We start from the raw sequence: 27,717 nt of genomic DNA on the forward strand, positions 1-27,717 counted from the left end.
TACAACTGAGTACTGGCTGCAGACTTTCATATCAACCCAAGCTTTTTTCACAGCCACTTCCCATTGTGAGGTTAAAGAGCACATTAGAGCTTCTAGCACAGCGGTTCTCAACCTATGGGTCGGGACCCCATTTGGGGTCGATCGACCATTTCACAGGGGTCGCCAAGCAAGGCTGTCCACCATTTTTTTCCCCCTTTCCAGCGGGTGCCTTACCTCCCTTGGGCTGGGCCAGCTGGTGGTCGGCCTGCTCCGTCTCTGCCGCTTGCCAGCTACGCCTCGGCCGGCGCAGGGGGCAGAACCACGCCTGCGCGGCGCTCCCGGGCAGGGAAAGTCCTCGACTTACGACCAGTTGGGTAGTCTTCGACTTACGACCGGTTTAGTCCTCGACTTACGACCGGTTGGGGGTCGCGGCATTAAAAAGGTTGAGAACCACTGTTCTAGCATATAAGTCTTCTGGTGGCAACTGACAATATTAGAGGCAAAAGTTTCCATTCCGTCCCAGTGTGAACTTTCAATTGGTTCTTTGGTTGTTGCCATTATGTTCATATAAAAGAAGCTGTTGTTTCCACTGCTGCTGCTGTTGCTTCTTCCTCTTCCTCTTTGAAGCATCCACATTGAAAAGTTATGACATTCTGGATAGAGCATGCCAGTTGATTTCAAAGAGCAGCGAAATTTAAACAGTAAATATGACATCAGGTTCTGACGTATTTATAATTCTTAGGAATTTCCAGATTTTGCTTGCTTCATCAGATATATGAAGCATCCTTCACAAGCAATTCCGCAAAGCAGCAATATTCTTATAACCAATGAAATGGGTTTCTTATATTCCTAGGCAATTTTGTTATGCATATAAACTGCTAGAAGAGGAGCTAGCATTAGATTGTAATAAATTTCATCCCAGTTGCATTGAAGCGCACGGTGTGTTTCATCAAGGCAAGTCATATTCCTATATCAGACAAAGGGCTATGTAAAGCAGATTCTAACATATTCCTAATGGCTCTTCTTCCCTGGATTTTTGGTGGGGGTCTTGTTCATATTGATATAACTAACAATTGGTTAAAAATTATGCTAAGACAGTTTTTTCCAACCTCAGTAACATTAACATGTATGGACTTTAATTCATGCTATCTGGGAAATTCTGGGAGTTGAAGTCTACACAGGTGAGGTTGAGAAACAGCTGTTAGGACCTACTTGAAGACTGAATTACTGTCAGACCATGTAATGGTATGTGGGAATGACCTTGGGAGACAGGAGGGAGAGTTACAGACTGGATAGCTGTATAGCTCAGCTCACAGAAGGAGGAGGAGCATGGGAAACTTTTCAGAAGGGTCCTTCCCTAATTTTCTGGAAAGTAAAAGGAAAGGAAGACAAAAATATTTTCAGTCTTGCAAGATTCTGTTGTTGTGACCTTACAGTAAAGATAGAGATAGTACTGTACTCCGCACTGAGCATCTTGCCTGAAGTATCTCCAAGGGCTAATGCACTGAGACTTTCTCTGTAGCTTCCGACTCACAAAGGGAATGTTGATTGCAGCTATGTTGGTTTTTGTTGACATTTTGACACCCTTTTTGATAGAGTTAAAAGCACCACTTTTAAAGCTGTAGGTAATGTTTCTAAATCGAATCTTGTTATAAAAAATTTCCTAGAGCAATTTTATAGAAATACAGAAAGATAAAAGTAGATTCATTTTTTGGGGGGGAGAGACACACTAAAAGTGAAAATCAATGGGATATGATTGATGCCTTTTGCATACTTAAATCCTCATGGAAGATACAGCTTACTTTTAGATAAATACAACTGTTTTTGGAAACGGACCGACTTTTAAAGACTTCTACCCTTGTGGTAGATTTTTAAAAACTATTTTTTTTTTTCATTCCGTGCAGTCATATGCAGGTACTCCTCAACTTACGATCACAATTGAGCCCAAGATTTCTGTTTCTAAGTGAGACATGTGTTAAGTGAGGTTTGCTCCATTTTGCAACCTTTCCTGTGATCGTTGTTAAGTGAATCGCTGCAGTTGTTAAGTTAGTAACATGGTCGTCGAGTGAATTGGACTTCCCCATTGACTTCGCTCGTCAGAAGGTCACAAAAAGGGATCACATAACCTGGGGATACCGCAATCGTCATAAATACGAGTCAGTTGCCAAGTGTCTGAATTTGGATTACGTGACCGTGGGGATGCCGCAGTGATTGTAAGTGTGAAAAATAATCATAAGTCATTTTTTTCAGTGCTGTTTAACTTTGAACAGTTACTAAATGAACTGTTATAAGTTGAGGATTACCTGTATCACTACCAAAGGTTTGTCCAATGACAAACTACAGTAGTGCATACTTTAAAAATTGTGTTTTGATTAAGTGTGGGAATAGAACTCCTGAATGATGAAATAACAAGGCACTCCCAATTGCATCGAAGTTGTCAAGAAGGCCTGTGATTTCTATGTTGGTGCATAGTCAGTCAGTTAGAAAGGAATTGTATGTTTCAAATAATATGAAATACCTGACGAAATCTTGAAGAGGAGCCTGAACAGATGGAAGGAATCTGCTTACTTGTCTCGTGGCATCATAAATGTGTCTGGAAAAGTTGCTGTTTAAATTCACGAATAAAAGTATCCTGCATAATACTGAATGAATACTGCTTTGTTTTCATTTCCAACTATCATCTTATTTCTATAAGTATATTGGATAATGTTAAACATGAAGGTTCCTGTTGTGTCAAACTCTTGATAATTCACAGGTTGGATCAAATTACACCTCCTTCCATGGTATTACTGACTCAGTCAAATTGGGAAGCCATGACAGCAGCTTTAAAGTAGGAGAAAACAAAAATACCTGCTCTATATTGATCCTCAAATCTTTCAACTGGTGTTAATTCCAAGTGGAAAGGAAACAGGGAATCTTTCGTACAAGATGCACAACCTGTTTCATGGACTACCATTCTATAAAATCAAATTAGAAATGTTCTAGCTTAAGGTTTCAGCATCTTGTGCCAAAGTAATTACCCCACTGACAGTGGTCTATATAGCTCTGTTATGGCTATGAAAAGCCATGCGTGTTGTCAGATCCAAAACCAAGAATGACATGTGGTGATTTTTTCCAAGCTAAATTCTTTATTGTTTCACACCCAGCAACAAAATTTTGCCAGAATGAGCCCTCTACTTTCTGCATCTGCAATATACTGTGCCAACTATTAGGGGGGAACTGTCTTCACCTTTCTCTCTCTCGCACATATCTGGACTGAGTTGATCTAACTTCTGTGGAATGTACCAGTTTGTGAATGAGTGATCATAAGTAGAATCTGGGACTACATGTAACAGTGACCAGGGTTTGGCTTAGCTGCTATGTGAGAATCCTTCCCCCCCCTTTCCTCTGTTTCACCTTTTATTTCCCACTTCAGGCTCCTCTTTCAGCCTGGAGAACAGCAGAAGATCTAGCTTTCTTCTCTCTGTCTTATTCCTTCCTTTCCAAAAACACTCTTTAGTGCATCTTCTTTGACAGTGAGCAGAAGACTGTCTTGTGTGGATGTGTGATAGCCACTGTGCAGCTTACACATACATGTAGCTTAGAGGAAACATTAAATGGCTGAAATGTAAATGGAATTGAGGATGTGTCTGAGGGATGGGTTGTGGTCTATGTTTTCAATGCAAGATGTAGAGCAAGGCCAGGCCATCTGGCGAGGATGTCATTTGTGAAAGTAGCTTTAAAAGAACATTCTGATATGCCTTCCTATAAATTACTTATCAGTAATGTTCTAAGCATTTCCTAAGAGCCAACTGAATTTATTTCAGATGCCTATGAACCAAGGCAAATTTTATCTATGAATGTCCCCTGAGATAATGGCAGAATAACAGCATTATTTATATGTAAAGGGTACGAGGTTAGGGCAGTAAGACTTCATCTAAAGTAAACTAAATCGTGCTACAGTTGTTGAAGTTTACATCTTATTTAACCTTTCCTCAGATTCAAGGGATAACCCAACCCAAGTAGAAGTCCATACTTCTCTACCTGAGAACATCTGTCATTTACATAAAAATAACAATACAAGGTATAACATACACCTTATTCCTAATACCATTTTACCATTCACTTTGGACAGGCCAAAGTGATATTTATACAGCATATCTCTTTAAGCTGTAATATTTCTGGTGGCTTCCATGACTCTTGTGTTTCCCAGAATAACATGACCAGAAGAGGACAGTGTTTTTTGCTTTCTTATGTCTGATCATGAAAAACTGGCTTGAATCAGGCTTATGAAAACCTAGCATGCTATGATGTGCCTATTGACAAACCATGGTTAAAACTGTGACTTCCTGAAGTCACAATTATTAATCTGAAGACTCAGAAAGAATTGATAGTAAAATCATATAGACTAATCAAAGACGTTCCTGTTTTTCTGATTGCTGTAAGAATTATAATCTCCATTCTTTCTATAAGTTACAATTTTACTCTGTTGTACAGTATTCATTTTCTATAAATTTGCTAATTTATTTTGGGTGGGGTTTAAAACCTTTACAATTTAATCGGATGCTTGTTTTAGAAACCACACCAGTGAAGGTTAAAAAAAGGAATAAAGGCAAAGGTATTTTTCACTGAAGTTTCTCAGTTGAGTTGCCCTGCTTATGTCAATTGCTTTGTGCTTTTTTAGTTCTCAAATCAAGTGTTATCAAGCCAGACAACACTGGTCCATTATCAGAGTGCAAGAATGTTATTTCAGTTGTAAAGAATGCTACATTTCTCCTGGTAACACTAACTAGAGTTTTCAGAAACTCTGCTATGCTTCCCAGACACAATCTCTCTCTTCCTCTCCTCCTCCTCCTTTCTCCCTCTCTCCTTCTCTCTCTCTCTCTCATACTGGGTACTGTGGAAAATGAAAATATTGGCTATTGTTCTTCTATGCAAGGTTAAGGCCCAGGTAAACTAAATCAGGCCTCATGGATAAAGTATTGAACCAAAGTTTGTGCTACGCTTAATTTTGCAGTTTGCAATTGTACTTTTCTTAATAGGATTTTGCTAAGCTTGCTTGTTTCAAATATATTTAGAACATAAAGTCTTAAATTAAATTTCTTAACTTAAAACATGTGAATGTGGTGTTTAGGATAATTCTAGACCAGTGGTTCTCAACCTTTTTAATGCCGTGACCCCCAACCGGTCGTAAGTCGAGGACTAAACCGGTCGTAAGTCGAGGACTACCCAACCGGTCGTAAGTCGAGGACTTTCCCTGCCCGGGAGCACCGCGCAGGCGTGGTTCTGCCCCCTGCGCCGGCCAAGGCGTAGCTGGCAAGCGGCAGAGACGGAGCAGGCCGACCACCAGCTGTCCCAGCCCAAGGGAGGTAAGGCACCCGCTGGAAAAGGGGAAAAAAATGGTGGACAGCCTTGCTTGGCGACCCCTGTGAAATGGTCGATCGACCCCAAATGGGGTCCCGACCCATAGGTTGAGAACCGCTGTTCTAGACGAACTCTATAATATATTTAGCATGTACAAAATTATATAAATTAATTCATTGCTGCATGTTTAGTTATTGCTCCACTGCAAATCAATTAATTATTGCATCAAAAGCATTCCAGATCCTGAAAGTACCAGGACTATTTTGAATTATTGCCTATTTCAAATGGCATAGGCTATACAAATGTAGTATAAAATTATAGCTTTTTTCCTGAATTCTAGTAGCAACTCCAGTGAGTATACTGTAAAGATCCATCTCTATTACATTCAGAAAGCAAGAATATTTCCAGAATAAAAAATAAACTCAGAGCAGCAAGAAAATAATTTACCTCCTGTTCTGTGCAGTAATGGATTCTAGTAACTCCAAACTTAAGTAGTCTATCATATCTCTTTTCCTAACTACTAAATGCCAATTCACAAGTAGTCTATCATATCTCTTTTCCTAAGTACTAAATTCCAATTCACACAGGTTGCATGCTCTCTTGGAAACCTTGAGACTCAAGATTTGAAGCAATATTTAGTACACAAGAATGAACAAAACGCACATCTCTCTTCTGATATAGGTGGGAGAGTTAGCCTTTCATAAAACCTTGGTAGCCAGAAGGTAGATATTTACTGTTTTTTACAAATAGTTTGCTTATGGGGCAAGCATTGCTGTCCATCACCACTACCTCATTCACTAACTTTGCTCATTGCAGTCATTTCAAAATTGACAATCATCCAAGCACACAAGCAGAGAATAGGCAAGCACAAAAGACAAGCCCAGCCTTTGCTTGGAGAAGATAAATGAGACTTAACGGGGGAAAAATTGACAATCTTAAATGAGACTCAAATGAGGAGAATTTTAGGATCAAGATTAAGAAGGTACCAGAAATGGAATTTATCATCTCCCTTGAACCTCAGAGCATAAGCTTGATCATCCCAGAAGAGCTAAAATCAAAAGAACATGGAATTAAGAAGTAACATCTAATTCCAAAAATTGATATTTTGATACCAAATTAACCAAATTCAAAGGTAACCAAATTTATCTAGAATGCCTGTCAGTTGTTTGTGTTTTATTTTAATATCTCTTGCTAGTGAACATCTTTAATGTCTCTTGAGGTTTTAGTGCTTGGATTCGTTGCCTGTTGTTTCATGTTCTCTGCATAGTTTCTATAGTTCTTTCTGTTTTACTCATCTTGGACCTGATACCTCTGTTTATTTCCAAAGAAGAACAAGCCAGGAGACCATCAGAGAGGCTGTTCCACAACCTTACTTCTCCTTTTTATCATTCAATATATTACCTGTATCATATATTGATGATATCATTATCATACATCTTTCAATATCCAAAGAGGCTGTTTCAATTATGGTGTGGGGAAAAAAAAGTAGCAAGCCACTAAAATATCAACCAAAGCAAGGGAAATCCCCCCCAAAAAAGTTTCTTTACTGAAGAACCCTGAAACAGTGATTGCTGGTTTCACAGCCAATTTGACTAAAAGCTCCAACAATAGCTTGACAGAGGATTATAGAGGAGATAGAAAAGGTGCATCAACAGTCATGAATAATGAATTACCTTTGCGTAGGCAGGAAAAGCCACCAAGTCTCTACCCTCAATAATGTAATCATCCAAATCCAGACCACGGGGCCATAGTCTTGCGTTCACCTCTTGTACACTATCCTTTGCCTGACATTTTTACGCCTTGTTATCTGGCTTCTGTTCACTTCCTCCAGGTCACCTGGAACCGAATTACAGTATCAGAGAGTATCCTGTATCCCAACAATTGTTTTAATTCTGTGCCAACTTTTTTTACTGGCACAGGAAACATGATTTAAATATAAAAATCAAAGTCTTGACTAAGAAAAACTAGAATTCTAATTTTTAACCTCAACCATTAGAAGAGAAATGTTAGTAACTTCTTTCCTTATTTTCTATAAAGCTTAACTTATAATCAAAGCGTGTTAAATTATTTTGACTCCTAAGGGATGGGGGATGAGTCAGCTTTCCCCCTAGAATGCACTTCAAACTCAGCTACATTTATAGGAGGGGATTATAGATTTTAGTTCACTATTACCATTCTTATATTTCTCTGATTTGCCAGTATGGATCCCCTAATTGTCCCACTGTGTCAAGACATTTAGGTAGGTCAAGAGGTACAAACAGCAGAAAAGGGGAATACTTTTAATTCTACAGGCTCAGCTCTGGTCACTATAATAGAATTCTTACACAGTTATTTCTTGTTGGAAAATGTGTACCTCACTTTTCTACCCAAAGATGCCTGAAATAGCTAAAAAAAAATACCAGTGCAGAAGGGAATCTGTTTCAAAAGAGATTTTAAAGTTGTGTCCTGCAAGGTAGTGTATAAATGTATTTATTTATATTTGTTTATTATATTATTTATTTATATTATTATTATATGGCTATAATATACACTGATAAAATACTAGAGAAAAGACTGGAAATCAGCCAGACATTTAAAATGGACATTAAATAAAAGACCCTTTTAAAAGGCATTAGGAACCTTGAAAAGACTACCAGCTGCCAGAAGACTACCAGAGTCTCCAAAACTTGGCTGCTACCACTGAGAACTGTCTGTCCTACGTTGTTCCCTCTAAATGTCTCTCTGCACATGATGGGACAGGCAAAGAAATCTCCTTAACAGGAATGAACTCCTAATAGCAGGGAATGTTGGGAGCTTTTGTAAATATCTTGAGAGCTACTTCTAATGGGCAGCAAGGTCAAATGAAGCAAGATGGTTTTTCTGTTATCCAGTTCTCAAGCCTTAATACGTAACAGTTTAAATTTACCAATGAAGGAGAATATTTGCAGCTCAGGATTGAAATGAGGGGTCCTTGGTGCTCTCTGAGCTTGCTTGTTTTCTTGCAAACGTTTCATTACCCTAACCAGGTAACATCATCAGTGCTAGTCATCATCAGTGCTAGCCCTATTAGCACTGATGATGTTACCTAGTTAGGGTAATAAAACGTTTGCAAGCAAGCAAGCAAGCTCAGGGAGCACCAAGGACCCCTCAGTTTAAATTTAGCCTAGAAATTGGCTACAGTCTATTTTATAGCCACAACAAAGGACTCACTTCAGACAGTCAGGCTACTCAGCTCAAACTTTGCCCACAGAATTTTGCAGCGGGTTCTAAAAGTTCTCATGTAATAGTGGTGGCGAACCTATGGCACGCGTGCCAGAGGTGGCACTCAGAGCCCTCTCTGTGGGCACGCATGCCATGCCCCGGAGATGGCAACCGTCCCTCTTCAACCAGGCGTCCACTAACTCACCAAGGTCCCACGTGGCTGGATGCATCCCAGCACAGCTGGTTTCCCTCCCCTCCATCCCATCCCTCCTGGGCTTGCATGCTCTCCTTTTCCCGGGCGCGACCCACTGCATTGCCTCCTCAGCTGTTGGCTATCGGTCCAGCTCAGAGCAGCTTCTCTGAACTGCTGGCGGCGGGCTGCGGAGCCATAGAGTGCACCGGTCGAGGGGCCGGCAGGCTGTGGCTGCTGACGGACACTCGGCCCCCATGCGTTCGCTGGCCTCTCTGTACGGGGACTGATGGTGTCAGGCAGCAGCCACCCCGGCCCCTACCTCGCCTTGCCCTGTGACAATGGCACCCCCACCCTGCCTCGCCTTGCCTCACCCCGCAGGACAAGCCTCCTGCCCACTGCCCCATCCGCCAGAGACCCCCCAGATCTCCCCCAAACTTGCCCAGCCCCCACAGGCGTCCCTCCCCACGAGCAACATCAAGGTGACCATGCCCATCTTGGCCACACCCACCCAGTCTGCCATGACCACCACAGCCACACCCACCTGGCACCCGGCGATAAATAAGTGGGTTTGGGGTTGCAGTTTGGGCACTCGGTCTCTAAAAGGTTCGCCATCACTGTCATATAAGTATGTTCAGTAGTCTGTGCAAGAGGCAATGAAGGGGAATGTCACTATGGCAAGGTTGGCTTTCACTGAACCTTAAGAACTAAAAAAGTATCTAAATACATAAGGCAGACACATAAGGCAGCGATGCAGATCAAGACATAACTGTATATGGTTGTTTCCAGAAGTTCAGAGACATTCAAAATTAAGTAGGCTAGATTTCAATGCATTGGTTCACAACTATTCCTGTGTTGCTAGGAGATATTAATTCTTTATTTTCACTGCATCTGAATGACAAAGTATATGTCTATATTTGAATCTATATGACAGTGAATACAAGAAATTATATTACCTAATTCTAACAGGTCCTGCTCAACAAAAGTTAGTAAAAATGCTCACCTGGGGGAATATGCAAACATTCTTCTTGTTTCTTCTTCAGGGGTGTCAAACTCGCAATGTCACGTGACATGTCGCGACATATCACGACTTTTTCTCCATTGCTGGCAATGGGGTAGGTGGAGTTTTGGCAGACACGTCTGGCCCTGTAATCTAAATTCAAAGGAATTTCTGTTTATTTTTTAATGTAGCACTGAATGGGTCTCTTTCCCCTGTGTCTTAGCAAGCAGATTTTCTAGCGCTCAAGTAATAGAATAAATGCTGACATTGAAATATCTGTAGTGAAATGAGAGAAGAATTGGACATGGTTGAACCACATTATCCACTAACCACAAGCTTCTGTAATCCATACACTTTTTTAATCTGAAAACTAATTGTGTGTATCTGTAGACAGCCACCCACTGGTTTTGTATTCTTTTCTTTATCATGTGACAATTTTGTTTTAAAAGCAAGTCATTCCTGCTCATTTTTGCTTTCTGTTTTGATCTGTGCTTGCATCTGATCTCTCATTATGATCAGCTTGTATATTCCAAGGTTGCAGTGAATTTTTGTTTGGTGTAGTGGTTAAGGCGTCAGACTAGAAACCAGGAAACTTTGAGTTCTAGACCCACCTTAGATACAAAGCCTTGGGCCAATCAATTTCTCTCAGCCCTAGGAAAGAGACAATGCAAATTGCTTTTGAAAAACCTTGCTAAGAAAATGGCAGGAACTTTGTCCAGGTACTCTCCTAGAATCAGACATGATTGAACAAAAGGGAAAATAGTTTTCATGGAGGACTGTGATACACTGGAACACTTCAGCTTTTGTGTTCTGATATGTCATAGAATGGAAATAATTTCCCACTCTCAAGAAATAGGATGCACAGAAAAAAAATATCATTGTCCACCATGACCATATTCTTACATATTTTAAGATTAGCTTCCCATTTTAAAGTTAAATTATTTGGGGGAAAATAACTTCCTTTTTACGTAAAAACTGAATTGCACTAGCTCTTACATTTTTTATTATGTGGAATCAAAACTCTGCAAACTATAATTTCATACTTTAAAATGCCCAAGAAAAGGGGGCTTAATTAAGACTATGGGATTCAAATGCTATAGGGCCAAGAAGTAAAATCCTATTTTCATTTATATAAATATAGTTGCATTGTTTTGTTTTGTTTTTTGTTTATTTATTTTACAACATTTGTACACAGCCTATTTTGTGGGACAGGATGGCTCACCATTATGAAACATTATAAAGAGCCACCATAACATAAAATCTTAATAACACAATCATTAAATCATTAATAAAAACACAATAAGCTTCCAATCACAGTCACAAGGAACTCTCTAGCTGTCAACATTGTGGCTCTTGATCTACCACTTGAAAGCCTGACAAGAGAGGATGGTCATTGCTTTCCTGGCTCTGCTGCTGCCTGGCTGTTAAGGGTAATTACGCAGCTATAAATTTCTCAGCTGAGACAGGATGTAAAACCCTTCTGCCCTACATAAAGAGCAGAGAGGTACCAAGATGAGCAAAAGCAGCAAGAAATAGGAAGCTAATCAGGCTTGCTTTCAAACACCTTAGGCAGTCATATGCTGCAGCAGAAGCCACAGCAAGTTGAGAAACGAATCCAGCTAGATGGAGAATTTGGAAGTGTATTTAACCAACATGCCAAGTGCTAACAAAAAAATAGAAATTGTTAGGAAAGCAAGCAGCAGCCAGAGCAGAAGACCGGTTTTCAGCAATTTGCTATATATAAGAGAAGACTTTAATGCTCCTTGCTCAGCCTAATTCCAGCATAGAACTGAGATCCATCAGTTCTACTATAGCAACTTCTCTGCTCTTCTGCCAGGAGCCAGTCTGGCATGAATGTAATGTATGGATATCTGACCTGGTTCTTTGGTCTGCATATATCCTAGGAGGTGGTAGGGCAGACATGTCAAACACAAGGCCCGGGGGCCAGATGTGGCCCGCGAAGTGGTTTCATGTGGCCCGCGAAGCCATCTTGGAAACAGTGAGGGAACGGCCCCCGCTGCCTTGGCCCTGGCCCAGGCCAGCCAGGAGCCAATGTACCATTTTTTGGTGGCCATCTTGGCACTTGCCCGGGTGGACCATGCCTTGGCACTTGCCCTGGTCCCACCCCTTTCTGCCAGAGACCCTCAGATCTGTCCCACTCCTGCCCAGGCCCCCATAGGCACCCTTGACGTGAATGATGTAGAACTGGCCATGCCCACCCAGTAGGCCACACCCACTCCATCCACGCCCACCCAGTAGGCTGCACCCACTCTGGCCACACCTACCTGGCCCCCCCAGGGCAACCGTAATGCTGATGCGGCCCTCAGTGAAATTGAGTTTGACACCCCTGTGGTAGGGTCTCACTTCTAAATCAGGGTCTGGCTGACTTGGTTCGGGCAGAGAGGTCTTGGAGATAGAAAATTGGCCCATGGTTAGTTATCAAGGCTCCTGCATCTTGGAATGTCTGGGGGCACTGTCTTGTTTTTTTACAGAATTGATTATGTTGTTAATTTAAATAGATCCCAGTGTAACCTTAATGCAAATGTTCTGCATTTTATATAAAAACTCTTTATTTTTCATGAATGAAGGGGAATATATGTGTCCCAGGATAATGCTGCAGGATCCAATCTGAGTCGGATGCCGAGACCAGAGTTTTGTCTCCGGAGTTTCGAACTCGTGCTTCAGGAAACTTCTCTCTAGCCTAGGTGGGCGACTAACCCAGACTGGATCCTGCATCTTTATTTTTTCCCATTCTTGTCCTGAGATTTATCCCTCCCCCAAAAGATGTTCTCCTTAATAATAATATATATTTGTCCATGTTTTCTTCATGTTAATAACCATTATAGAAAGTCACTAATATGTATCAAAAAGGTAGTTATTGCCTTTTGCTAAAACTAATCTTCATTTGGATTTAGTTTGTTTGTGGTTATATAGGGATTCTAGGCTGATCCCTCTTTTAACTCCACCCCAGGTTTTGCCATCTCTTCTCCTATAGTTTATTGTTTTTATACAATTTTTTTTGGCTGTACACTGCCTAGAGTCACTGCGTATGAAATGAATGGCATATAAATTTGATAAAGAAATAAACCTGCTCAATTTTTAGAACAACATGTTTTTGTACTAAAACTGTACCCAAACAGATAAACTGTTCACATCAGGCTTCAGCCAGATCTGTCTGTCTTGTCTGTCTGTCTGTCTGCCTGCCTGCCTGCCTGCCTGCCTGCCTGCCTGCCTGCCTGCCTGACTGACTGACTGACTGACTGACTGACTGACTATCCATCCATCCATCCATCCATCCATCCATCCATCCATCCATCCATCCATCCATCCATCCATCCATCCATCCATCTATCTATCTATCTATCTATCTATCTTTTTACAAATAACTCAAGGTAGCGAACATATCCAACACATCCTCTTCCTCCTATTTTGCCCACAACAACAACAACCCTGTGAGGTAGGATGGGCTGATAGAGAGTGACTGACCCAGCTGACTTTCATGGCTAAGACGGAACTTGAACTCATAGGTTCCCTTTCTAGCCTGGTTCCTTTACCACTGGACCAGACTAGTTTATTGATACTTAAAGAATAAGGCTTTTAGGTACAAGCTGAGAGACACAGGTCTTTTTAAACTAATTTCATTACAGACAATGGAAAAGCTGTAATTGGAGTAAAAAGCTAGCAACTCTAAACTATAAGATTCAGACCATATATATAGTCCAATGGTTCAGAGTCTGTATGTCTTTTTCCCATCTGCATGTTAAAGCCCTGAAGCTAGTCATTTCTTCATGGGAGGCCTAGCTAACATCTGTGTCTCAGATCCAGGGCCTCTGTTCTGGGTTTAGGACCACTCACCATGGCCAACAATTCATCACAGCCAACTCGCAGTGGGGCAACTCGCTACAGGACAGTTCAACATTGTATTAATCATTTCATTCAGTTACTTTTATTATTGGTGATCATGTTTTTGTTGAAATTATTGTAACTCTTGTATTTCTGGAGTGACTTTCTTTATTTTATTATTATTGGTCATGGTTCTGTTAAAATTAATTTAACTTTTGTATTTGTTGAATTGTCCTGCAGTGAGTTGTCCCACAGCGAGTTGGCTGTGGCAAGTTGTCCCATTTCACTCTATTCCCACCCTTGCTTATTCTATCCCTAGCAGTTTGGCATTTCTGATAGTGCCAAGCTGTTTTATATTACTTGATGATTTTCACTCCAAGTGTATTTGCTGACATTTGCATTGTCTCCCACTTTTCTTCTGAATGGGGCTCCTTGCATTTCCAGCCAAAAGATGTATGCCATATTTTTCACTCCATTAATAGAATTCTTTTTGGTAGGAAGATAAAACAATAAATGATGGGGAAACAGAAGAAAATTGTTACAAATGGAATAAGGCAACTGACGTTTCCTTCCTATACAATTTCATGAATGATGTAGGATGGTTGGACAGCCTTAAACAACATAGGTTAATCTTCCCTGATGTATGAACCCTCCAGATAGTTATGGGAAGTTTAGAGCTCAGAATTCTCCATACTGTTTGGGAAAGCTGGATTTAAAATTTTCATAATCAAATCCATATGGCCAATTATGAGGAAAGCTGCAACTTATATTTTATCAGGATCTGAAAGGTTGCTGTGTACTGTACATTTCCCTTATTTGATCTATGTATAATCTGGCTGCCATAATATTTTGGCATTATCTTTGTTATCTCCCATTCGTTTCAGTTTTTGTAGCTTAAGCATAAGCATATTTTTTTTAGTTATAATTAACCTAGATTTGTTCAGTTTGTGAAGGCAATGATGGCTATTGAGTGTGAGGATGATTTATGTTCATATGTAGAATGCTATTCTGTCAGACTCAAGGCAGTGCAACATTTTAATTAAAACCAACCTATTTTTCACCTTAGTTTTCCTTGGAGCGGTGATGAAACATTTGGCTATTGACCCACTTTTGACTGTGTTGATAATATGCAAACAGAATTTAATTGTATGCATGTGAGGGGCAAAATCAGAAACTACTTACTTAAAGCCCATAGTCATAGAAAAAGTTGAATTTAATTATTGTATATTAATTATTTTGTTCGGTCTAATTAGGAATATTCTAAATATCTAAATATAAAATGCTTAACAGAATACTCCAGTGCACATCTCACAAGACTTATTGTGTTCAGTGAGACATACCGGACCAGAGCACCTGAAATTATAGTCTACTAACTGAAGTAAGTTCCACTGAACTCAGTAGGGTGTTTTTGAGCAGGTATAAATATGGTTTCACCAAGAGATGGTGTGGAAACGTCATTCAAAGAACACCACAGAAATGCTTATGGGTTTGTTTGTTTATTTATTCATTCTTTTATTTATTTATTTATTTATTTATTTATTTATTTATTTATTTATGCATTTATGCATTTACTTATTTATTTTCAAAGGTACATTTGCTTTGTTTGTTGCAAGATGAGAGGAGGTGAAGATATATAGTATGCTGTCAGCTATTAATCCTATCTAGTGATCAATCCATCCCTTCATAGAAGAGCTGAAATAAAGAAGCTGTGTGAATAGAAAAGTTAGGTCATGAATAAGTAATATTGAGTATTCCCATTGCCCCAGTTCATGGCAACCTATCAATTTTTTATATTCTAGTGAGGATTAAAGACTTCTTCTGTGCGTTTTCATGCAAAAGGTGATAGATTTCAGATTGCCCTTTCTCTTTTCGATGGGTGGGCACAGGTTAACCTCATTTTGCATCTTCTGACATTGGTATCTTTCACACTTTGCAAGGATAAAGGTCTGTCCACGCAGAAATTACTGCAGAGCTTTGCACTTGGTGTCTTTTTTCTTAAAAGATGCTTAACATTTCTGTCGCATATTCAATAACGTATGGAATGAAGCAGGATTAAAAAAAAAAATCAGCTGCAAGTGAGGAGAAATGTCCAGCATATGCAGCTTTTCTCTTTCGACGAGCAGTTTTCTTCTAAATATAAATTCAATAATATTTGACCTACTTGCAACCTTTTTTCAACTCTATCCGTGTTATACAAAAGGAAGGAAGGAAGGAATCTTCATTCTGAGCTAAGCTGTGTTATGTCTGTTTGTTTATTTTAATATGTCACTGAGTGGGTCACACTCAGTATCATAATGTTCTCATTCTGTAACCTAAATTTGGAGTCAATTTAAATGCTGCAAATTAGACAGGTTATCCAGAACATATGTTGCTTGTTTTGAGTTGTTTCTTCAGTTTCCCAAGTTCTCTGATAATGTGATGTAAAAGTGATAATGAATAGTACTTATTCTTTGAGATAAAGCTTGTAAGGACGAGAAGATCAGCTTTGCAGAAATGCTTGCCAGGAAAAAGAAGATACAGGGAAAAGCTGTTCCTAAAACTGCAGCTTCAGCACTTGGCTCTGAGTGAGAACTATTACATGTTGCTCATCAAGTTGTTTTGCCAAGTACTGCTTCACAGTTTTCCTGGGTATAATGAATTACTTTCTAAATATCAACTGCTCCATGTGGCAATCCCAAAATATACTTTACTTGGCTGCATTTCTCAGCCAGCCCCACTGTTTATGCAGTGCAATTTCTTGCAAGGGCCGTTTTCTTTATGCCATGCTCAGACCTGAGCCTCTGATTCAGTGACACCTATCTGAAAAACTCCATTGTATTTAAAATGCAGTGAAGTAGGTGTGAAAATTGTCTTTCTCATTGTTTAATCCTACATGAAGTTGTTATGTTTGGAATATATATAGAATACTTGCTTCCGGTTATTTTTAAGAGTGGAAGTGTGCTATATAAACATTTACTTTTCATCTTGTATAGAAGATTATGGTTCACTAGCTTGATTGAGAACAGATGCTTACTGCAATCCTGTTTAAAGATACCACATTGTAAAAATAGTAATCTCCTCCTTGACTTACAACCATTCATTTAGTGACCATTCAAATTATAATGACACTGAAAAGGGTGACTTAGGGCTGTTTTTCACACTTGCAACCAGTGCAGCATCCCATGGTCATGTGATCAAAATTTGGAATAATAATAATAATAATAATAATAATAATAATGATGATGATGATGATGATGATGATGATGATGATGATGATGATGATGATGATGATGATGATGATGATGTTGGAAGGGACCTTGGAGGTCATCTAGTCCAACCCCCTGCTAAGGCAGGAAACCCCATACCACTTCAGACAAATGGCTGTCCAGTTTCTTCTTAAAAACTCCCAGTGTTGGAGCATTCACAGCTTCTGGAGGCAGGTTGTTCCACTGGTTAATTGTTCTCACTGTCAGGAAGTTTCTCCTTAATTCTAGGTTGCTTCTCTCTTTGGACGCTTGACAACTGGCATGTATTTACAGTATGACAGTTGCAATGTCCTGGGATTGTGTGATCACCTTTTGTGACCCTCTGATACACAAAGTCAATGGGGAAGCCAGATGCACTTAACAACTGTGTTACTAACTTAAGAACTGCAATGATTCACTTAACAACGGTGCTCAAAAAGGTTGTAAAATGGGGCACAACTCTCTTAACAACTGTCTGGCTTACCAACAGAAATTTTGGGCTCAATTGTCATAATGTACAAAGTAACGGTAGAGACTTGACACATGTCAAGTTTGATCCTTGGGTAACTATAACCTTGTGGTTTTCAGTGGTTTGTAATTGCATTCTTCTAGGATGTTTCTGGTTTATTCCCATGAATGAAACAAACCATCCCTTCACAATCAAGATTGTCTTGGTAAAACTCTGGCAAATATCAAGGAAGTTTCCAGCTAATTTACACCATAATGGAGTTGGGGGTGTAGTACCAGCAAGGGTGTCTCCATATCTGTACTACAGAGTTCAATCTTTCTGGCTTTGTGGACTGGGGGGAAGGGATGGTTCTGCATGAGCAGCTGGCAGGCGCTCATGTGTGCGTGCTGCTCATTTGTGCCTGCTGCTCACACAAATGGAGCGCATGTGCACAGGCTTGCCCGCTGCTCATGCAAGTGGGGATGCATACGTGCGCACTTGCCCACTACTCCCGCAATGCCCGTTCCAAATGGCTCACAGCCCAGTAGTGGACCGGGTGTTGGAGAGCCCTGCTGTACTGCACAGAATAGGCAGAGCTTGCTACCAATAAGTGGAACAAATAAATATATGTGCATTTGATTCTTTTTCAGGTTTTTTTCAAGCAAGCCAATATTCATGGTTCACACATTACTCTAAATTAAACTATTCATGATTATTTAACCTGGCAGGAAGAGTCAAATGAGGATGATGAAGCAGCATATACCAGCAGAATAAGCCAGAATACTGATGTGAGAAACTATCCAGAGTACACATAGATACTCTAATGTTCTACGTCTGCCAAGGGCCCACTTATACGAAAAGCATATGATATCCTTAAGAATTTGATTTTAGAGCTTGGTAGTTCAACATATGATTGAATATAAAGGAAAGTTGAGACAATGCACTGAATTCTTTTTCGGCATATGATAAAGATGGGCAGCAAATACTGTATGTGGCAAGCAAAAAATCTTCTTTGTAGGTATAAAAAAGCATAAAACCAGAGTTACTCCAGTATTGTTTGACAATCCATGTGAGGAAGTGGAGGGGGGAAAAAAACCCATTTCTCGTGCAAGAGAGAAATAGAAGTTATAAAGAACATTTGGGATGTGTGTCTTTGGCTTGCCTTAGATGAAATGGTTTGTGGTTATTTTGTCTTCATCATAGTCATCTTTGCACTATCCTACTGCCTTCCTTGTCTTGTTTAAGAGACTCAGCTCCATAATAATTCTGTCCTAGTTCCCTGGAAACCCATAGGATTAACCACACCCATTTTTAAAACATGAAAGCAACACTGTCTTAGGTAATTAAATCAAACTCTTAAAGTTAACACATTCTCTTTCAAAATAACACAATCTATCCCTTACAGCAGTGGTTCCCCAACCTTTTCAGCTTCGCAGACCGGTGGGGGCAGGGGGGAAAGAGGGGTTCCAGGCCACGCCTGCCACTCGCATGACCTGGTTTTGAACAGGCCACAGCCTGGTACTGGGCCATGGTCTGGGAGTTGGGGACCCCTGGCATAGAGATTTTGGAATACTATTGTTGGTGGTGATTCTCTGGTGTGCCTTTCATTGAAGGTCATTGCAATGTATATCAACTCAAGCCAAGATGCCACATATCTGTGGAGTTGGGAAGTCTAGGGCAAAAATTTGTTGCACTTCATATTTGTTCCCTTTTATTTTGCTTTTTGAAGTGTTTCAGGTATCTAAAGTGTATTGCTGCTCATTTTCCCCCTTTCCTGTTGTTGCTTTTTTTTTTTTTTACTCTTTTAACAGTGTCTCTCCTTTCTCATTCCCATTATTCCTCTGGGAGAGAGAAAGAGAATGATGACAGTATATCACCAAAATACTGTTTCTGAATCTGTGGGAAGCCTTTAAACTGTTGCTTTCAATCTGCAGAGAAAATACATCTACTGAGATTGAGAAACAGTGCTCTAGCCACTCTTACAAGGAAAAAAGATTTAAAAAAGGAAATCAAAATTTCTAAAAATACATATGTATAAACTCCAAATGCAGTTTCAAAGTAGCAACCCAGTTTTGTACTAAAGATCACTGGGTAGGGTAATGCCTATTTTAAGGATACAATAACGTTAAGTTATTGTACAGGATGCAGTACAGATATTTTTAAATAATTAGTGTGAACACCCAATCCAGATGAGAACTTCCATGCATACATAGATGGAGGAACCTTAAAGCTTCCTTTCATCCAATTAGTTTTAGAATCTCACCTTCTCTCCCAACATGCAACTAAAAAAGAAAGGAAAAGGGTTTTTTTTAAAAGAAGATACTGTTCACAGTGGAGGTTCAGGGTTGTTTTTCCACCCTCCCTTTTTTTTAATTTCAAGTAGACACTTCTGAAACACAAGTGTGGAAAGGAGGCAGCACACCTTTATAATCTGTGTTCAGAAACAGCCTATCTCTAAAAATCGTAGAGAATATTTGTAGCTCGAGTTGTAGAGTTAGGCAGAGGTTTATCCTCCAAGTTTGCTACTTGACTCAGGGATGTTTTGTTACCAAACTAGATAACATCTTCAGCTGGGTTTTGGGTGAAATGTCTTGTTTGTTTATATAGGTCCTGGGTGGTTGGTTGTTCTTGTGACAGGTGGAATCACAAGGTTGATTGAGTCACAAGACTGATTGAATCACAAGGTTGATTCTGGTCCTGTGACCTCTGACTGGTTTTTGTGAGGCGCAAAATTCAACTGGTGAGGGGGTGGTCGGCTTTGTTGTCGATTGTTGATTCGGATGATCCACTTCCTTATTGGTTCGTACGCTAGTTCTAAGTCAATGTGTTTGTTGATGGCCCCGTTAGTAGAATGTCAGGCTTCAATAAACCTATCTCTATTTATTACTCGTGTAAACACAGACAAAAATGAAAGTTTTCTAATTCTGGTTTATATTAATAAACTATCCTTTGAAGTAGCTCAGATGTACATGGTAATCCCCGTCTTATGTCTGGTCATTTAGCAACAGACCTAAATAAAGCTACTTATGACCTGGATTTGAAGCTCTGATGATCAGGTCCCTCTGCAGTCACATGATCTCATTTTGGACACTTGGCAACCGGCCCGCATTTATGTGACTGCGATTACCATTGTTTTTGCCAGAAACTGGTATTTACTTCTGGTTTCTGACAAAAAATGCCCTTTGCAGATAATCGGGTTACTTATTACCAATTGCAATATTCGCTTAACGACTGCTGCAGAAAAGATCATAAAATGGCTGTGCGGAGGTGACCCACTTAATGACCAGCATAACTTATTACCATAATTTTGGACTCAGTTGCGGTCATAAGTCAAGGAACTTGACTTATGTAAAGGCATACTATGGTTTAATCGGATTCAGACAATAGTTGTTTTAAATCTCCTTGTAGCTATGCTGGAGGACCAAAGAGATAGTCCCAAGTAGAACAGGCTCGTTTACTAAACTGTGTGATGATTTTAAGTAGCATTTGTATCAGTGCTATTATTCAAGCAGGACTTCTGTAGAGTAACAAGCATAAAGCAGATACGTGCCACCTCAAAAATATGCTTTATGCAGAAGCAGCGATGAGCTCCACTTTATGAAAAATCAAGGACAGATACCCCAGAGCTTTGATGCATACAATAAAAATTTCATTGAAATATAAAGTACTATAGCTCAATAAAAACTCTTTTAACACCTCTTCTATAAAACACTCACATCTTTAATTGAAACTAGACTACTTCCAACAATTCACTCTTTGTGTCTCTTCAGTTCTATACCATTCTGGTAGTTGTTGAGACTGCTGACTATGTCTAAACTCCTATGTGTATGGGGTGGGGGGGACCCTCTCCAGTTTGCATTTCATTGATTTTCGTAGTACAATCATGACTTAACTCTCTATGTTACATTTTTACAGGAGTTGGGATGGATGAACAAACATTTTAAGATTATATATAAAGTTCAAGGAGTCATGGCAAGTAGCAGTTCTTCATGAACCTTGGCTGATCTCAAAAAATCTAAGCCAAGTTGGACCCGACTGTTATTTGGATTGGAGATCCCCAGAAAGCCTAGGCTGTAAGCTGGACTGGGATGTTGTCCAAGCACCTCAGATGCAAAGCCCTTTCTATTCTTTTCAGTTCAACTCAAGAGAGCCTGCTGAAATAGTGAATTCTTGCCTGGATTGAACTGCTTGCGGAGTGTGTGGCATGTTTCACATGACTGACAAAAGTATTTATGCACATAATTGTTTTGAAGTTTTGTTGCTTGGCATTTTTCCTGGCCTGAATGTTTCTATACAAAGTATTTCTTTCCTGTTAACAATGTTAGCATTTCCCTAATTTGATTAATGTGGACAATTTTTTATAACCTCGTGAAAGATAAACACTGGTCTGATTAAAAGAACAAGTTTATCAGTCCCTGTGTCTGCAAAATTCTATATTTAGACATCAGATAATGTTCTTGCATATTTACAGAGAAAACCAAACAAGAATCCATTTGTTTCATAATTATTCACCTTTTTCTAAGTCAATCTTCTGAGCTGCAAATAAGCTGAACAGCAAAATCTCCCATCCGTTCAACATACTGAGATATGAACAGTTCTTTCCTCTTATGCATAGTTTTTCTTTCTGCAAGTGAATAAACAAAGCTGAATGTCTTTCCTTAATTAGAGTGTCCCATTTTATCAAAACTTTGCAACTCTGAGTACTAGTTTCAAACAAGTCAGGATATTAAACCAAGTTGAAACCACTTTTAATATGCTAATTTTGTTAGCTATAATTTCCTGATTTGGGATGGAATACAAAGAGGGTATTAGATAATTCCTGGTATGAAAATTTGCATGCAAAGATGAGAACATTTGAAAGTTTTGTATACTGATGTTTGCATTCATAAAGACTTCTTTATGACTGCAAGCCAATTTTTTTTCATTGTTACTGCAATCAGTTATTAAGCATCTTGATTCTCTTTTCTCCCATTCTGGTGGCAACGATCACATCAGTGATTTTACATAATTTACATTTAAACAGTTTAGACATTAGAGTCCATTGGAGCTGGGCAGCTAATGAATTCAAATAAATAAATATACAATTATTTTTATTGTATAAATCCCATCTTTGATTGTTACAGAGAGGTGCCAGTTGAATGCAATCACTGAATGTTGAACTCTGTAGGCTTTTGGATTGATCCATTCGAGTCCTTCATATACTTATGAGGCAAGATAGCATTAGTTAAATATACAGCAGAAATCTTTAATAGGGGGAAAAACTTTAATGAGACATTTAGAAGAAAAATTGCTTGGAAATAATCTTTTGGGGGGGGCTTGCTATGCACAAAAAAGGCTTAGTCCTGGTCTACATTAGGCATTAGGAGAACAGCTCTTCTTTGAACATTAACATGTATTATTTTATCTTCGTTCCAGATATCACAGTAAGTTTGCTGTCCTTGGTGGTCACCGCATGTGGACTTGCTTTGTTTGGGGTATCTCTGTTTGTGTCCTGGAAGCTTTGTTGGGTTCCATGGCGAGAGCGTGGCCTGCTAGGCAACAAAGACAAGCAGGAATCCTTGAACTACACAGACACAGAGGCCAATGACCAAGAATATAGCGAGGAATTCTTGGGACAGCCGACTTCCTACCCTGACTCTTCCATGAAAATAAGCCACACTTCTCCAGACATTCCACTGGACGCTAAGGCAGGGGCCAAGGAGAACTGCATGCACAATGTTCGGATGCATCGACAAATCACAGAGCCAACGTCTTCTGCTCGGTCAGTACTCTGATATCTGTGTAAGGATAATGAAGGAGGAGAGCAAAAAGGTCAATTCTTACCCTTCTATATCCTTAATCCCAAGGAGAAATATATATGTGGGTAGGGTGACATTCCCTTCCCTATTGTCTTACATTTCCCTTATTTGATGGGAAGCATCAATGTAGGGCAGTGGTGGCAAACCTATGGCACGGGTGCTAGAGGCGGCACGCAAAGCCCTCTCTGTGGGCACGCGGGCCGTCGCCCCAGTCCTAGGCCTTCAGCTAGGTTTTATAAAACTTTTTCGCTTTAGGCCTCCGCTGCCGTGTGCAAAAAAAAAAAAAAAAGGTTCAATCAATCAGTCAATTTCAACTTCTCCTGGGAAAAAAAAAGATCTTGCAAAGTTGGAATTGATTGATTGAACTTTTTAGTCCCACCCAGTCTGCCATTACCACCGCAGCCACACCCACCCAACAGGCCACACCCACCCAACAGGCCACACCCACCCAACAGGCCACACCCACCCAATGGGCCACACCCACCCGGCACCCAACAATGCATAAGTGGGTTTTGGGTTGCAGTTTGGGCACTCGGTCTCTAAAAGGTTCGCCATCACTGATGTAGGGCTTCTAAGGAGGATATTAAAGTACAGATTAGAAGATGCCTTGCTTTACCAAGTTTAGGAGCTGAGTCTGTAATTGGAGATGAAGTAAAGAAATACAAATCTGAGCAAAGAGAAATTAACTATGAAGGTGATAAACAAATTATATGCTTTTCCCTGGGCTTGAGCAAGATCCTATTCCTAAAAAGAAAAGGAAGCTGGCAAATAGAAAGCCAGTTGCAAAAGACAGAGTAAGAAAGGCTGAGGAAGAAAAATATGTAGCTTTTACTGGATTAGTCAAAGACAAAGTTGAAAAACTAGAAACAAATGTTTTGTTTTGTTTTTATAAAAAGAAAATCCATTTTTCCATACAGAATTGGGCATTGGGCATTGAAAAGATCTAAATGAAACTTGACAAATAAATTGTTTGGTTGGTTTTATACGTAGATTAAAACTTAAACCCATAACACTTTGATTCCTGAAGCTCTTCTATAGGGTCAGTGTCACCCACATGAATTTGCCGCTTTTATTTTTGTCCTAAGCAGCATTGTAATGTTGCAGCCCATGGAGAAAAGAGTGGCACTTGTAACACAATGCTCTTGGCATTCCCCTGACTCTGCTTGACTCACATTGCAAATGCCAGGTCTATTGGTGTTAAGATTCTTTGTCATTTTACAAATCTCATTCATGGGAAATCACAGGGTATTCTAACTGGGGAGTTCTGAATAATGATTTGTCTGAAATATTTCACATTGGGGAAGAATGATCTTTTTATTGAATCTCTGGCTAGAAAAGAATAAAATAAGCTTCTGGTACAGGATCTCCCTCTTTCTCTCTCTTTATGCCCTGTAACTGCATTTGGTGTTATAGACACAATCATCTTTAAAAAAAAAAAAAAAAAGAATTAGATTCATAGATTCATAGAAAAGAAAGGGCAGAAAGAAGGTTAAAAAAACATGAGCAAAAATCTTCTGATTTTTCAGATGGGATTGAAAACTATCACCAAAATCAATCTGCAATCACTTCCCCCCCCCAAAAGTATGTGCAATGTGACCAGATGTATAGCATAGCAATAGCATTTTAGGCTCATATACCACCCCATAGTACTTTACAGTGCTCTCTGGGCAATTTACAGTGTAAGCATTACTTGCATATTGCCCTCATCAATCTGGGTCCTCATTTTACCATCCTCAGAAGAATGGAGGACTGAGTCAACCTTGACCACTGTCAGGGTAGAACTCCAGGTTGTGGGCAGAGTTTGCCTGCAATAATGCACTTTAACCACTATACCACCAGGGCTCATTTGTATGGGACTGTAACCCTCTCCCCAATTGGGCAGAGCAAATTAAATCAGCATATTCAGTAAACGTTTTGGATTAATGACTTACCCTCCCACAAGATTGCTTATGAAATAAATTGTTCCTTTCATAAAATTAGTTGAGCCTGCATCTGTATACATTCATGCAAACTGTTTGTTATATATGAACTACACTCTCACATACCCATGTAGAAATGTGCATACACATTCACACAGAAAACATAAACCTATGCTGGCACACTCTGTTAATGCATAGTAAGTCTCAGTCTGCTCAATAGTTTTAATCCCATCAGGTGGCATCTGCAAGGGAAATAAAAACAAGCAAGATGACAATAATTGAATCCCTACCCCACTTTATATGTTTTGATGTCAGACAAATGTATAGGGGAGCAGGATCAATTGTAATGCCACCCCCACTATCTTACCTGTTTTGAACCTCCCATTCACTCTCATAACTATGCGTAATACCACAGTGAAAGATCTGTTTAGCTTGGTTCAATGTCACTGCACATGAAGTGGTGTAGAAACAGAAGAAATCCTTTTATACGTTGTTCACAACAAAAAATGGGTTAATAGAAGACTTAACACTAATCTCCAAGCAGAAAGGTACATATTCAAGCCTTACTTTGTAGTAAATCATATAGGATTCAATGAATCCTACTCCCAGGTAAGTATATATAGGACCTTTGAGTCAGAATGGTAACCTCTTTATGCTCCTGTTTCATTCATTCATTTAAAATATATCGCTGATCTTCTTTCAGACCACTCTGGGTGGGTATCAATAAAATCATTTTAAAGGAAGACTCTGTAGAGGCTCTCCACTAATTTCAGTATTTTGATTTTCTTCATTAACATGGAAAGCCTCCATTGATGGGAGGAAGTGTTTCATTGGAAATAGTCATAAATGCAATACTAAAGAGTCTTAAAGGCCCATCTCACCTGGTTGTTGTGAAAATAGGAAAGGTATTATTAAATAATGTAAATTATACTTAATATAAAGTAATAAAGGCAGGTTTTCTTTAAAATCAAATGAATGAATAAATACACTTATGTGGCTTCTTTTTTTAATTTGTGATGTGTAGGAAAGAATGCAGCATTCTTTGATGCTCACCCGTGAAAAATCACTTTGCTGCAAGAATTTAGGGACACTGGGAGCAAACTTGAACAAATCAAAAGTGTGTGTGTTGCAGGAACATTCCTTCATTTACAGGCCATGTATAGCAAGAACTATTTTCTAAACTAGACAAAATTGCCAAATGTAGTATGTGAAAGGAGCCCCAATTTAATCTTGCAAAGTATGCTCATTTGCACATCTCTGCTGCGGTGAGTCCTGATGTTATCTCTGCAGAGATGTCAGCAAAAATAGAACAGGTTAATAAAACACTTGTGAGAATAAGAAATAGGAAGTGTTAGGTTTTAGCCACAGTTTTGATTGAGTGGGAGGCATGTGAAGTCACCAAGGGAGACTGACTGAATAAAATTTCTGTATATCAAGGGGTACATAACAAAAAGGTGGGAGCATGAAAGACAGTGGGCAGAACCAACATAAAAAATTTCCAGCCTACATAAAACTTGTGGGCTGAATTCCTATATTGCTGAAAATCACCAATCCCAAAGCTAATGAGACACGGCAAATAGGATTATGCCAAGCATTCAAAACGGGTGCTTCGTAAAGCACATTTACGTTTCATTTATGCGCAAGCCTGTTTTCTTGAAGAATTACAGCCACAACATCGTCTGATAGGATTGCAACAGCTTTGATGGCTTCTACAGCTGCGTGAAGATATGTACCCATGACCGCCAGTGAAGCAACTGTCCATGTACCCACAGGGTTTTGAAGTGCTTACAGTGAATCTTGAAGAGGATTCGGGGACCTATTTATCCTTGTTCATACTAATATATTATACAGCTAGTCCTTGGCTTATGTCTGGTCACTTAGTGACCATTCAAAGTTACGGTGAACCCTCTAAAAGGTACTTACGACCCGGTTCCGTAGTACAGAGATGGCTGCCCACCCCCCATAGTCATGTGCTTGGCAGCTAGCCTATATGCATGGCCATTAGCAGCATTCTGTGCTGATGTTTTTGCTGAAAACTGCCAGTTACATCCTTTTTTCGATAAAAAATGCTCCATAGTGAAGAGTGGGCATGCTTAACAATCACGGCATTGACTTAACAACCATGATTCACCTAATTACTATGGTGATTCACTTAACAACTGCCACAAAAATGAGGTTAAAATTGGGTCATTTTTATGATGACCAACTTTATCATGACTTTATGTCTATAACGGGCAGACTCCATTAAGATCATAAGTAGAAGACCAGCTGTGTAAAGTGCTACTTTCAAATGCTTTCCACTGCCTGATTGACAGACAACAGAAAAGTTCCGTTTGCCTCCATTTCCATTAACGAAAGGTGCACTAGCCGCCTCTGCCACATAAAGTATTTTTATAAACTCTCCAGAATACTAGCCCTGATACCATAGCGGTGGATAATAATCCATTGTGACATAACCTGTCATAAATTTGCCTCAACCTTTTATCTGCCATTAATCTAGTGCTTAGACCACACCTTGGGGCAATGAAATCCTGTAAATTATGATAGATACTAGTATTCGTAAATTTCCTGAAAGGGCTACATTTTTTTTCCAATTAGGATGCCAGACTCCCTTTGTTTTCTTTGTGTGTGTGTGTGTGTGTGTGTGTGTGTGTGTGTGTGTCTAGGGTGCTACTTCTGGGTTTGTTAATTTGATGCCCATTGATCAAAGAGGAAACATAATCATTTTGCAGCCAGTTAAGAACAAAGGTGGCTTGATAATAGTAAAAATGCTAAATTAACCTTGGCTTATTA

At 39.6% G+C, this 27,717-nt stretch overlaps 1 protein-coding gene across 1 annotated transcript in view; it reads left to right on the forward strand.

The window, feature by feature from the left end:
* SYT9 (synaptotagmin 9) overlaps positions 1-27,717 on the forward strand; it is a 77,558-nt gene that overhangs the window by 18,061 nt on the left and 31,780 nt on the right. The window contains exon 2 of the mRNA XM_015824130.1: positions 22,623-22,968. Within this exon, the coding sequence (XP_015679616.1) occupies positions 22,623-22,968 (346 nt within the window). The remainder of the gene's footprint in view (positions 1-22,622; positions 22,969-27,717) is intronic.

Source organism: Protobothrops mucrosquamatus, unplaced genomic scaffold, assembly GCF_001527695.2.
Source record: "Protobothrops mucrosquamatus isolate PMUCROS unplaced genomic scaffold, P.Mucros_1.0 scaffold2134, whole genome shotgun sequence".
In the NCBI taxonomy this organism is placed as follows: domain Eukaryota; kingdom Metazoa; phylum Chordata; class Lepidosauria; order Squamata; family Viperidae; genus Protobothrops; species Protobothrops mucrosquamatus.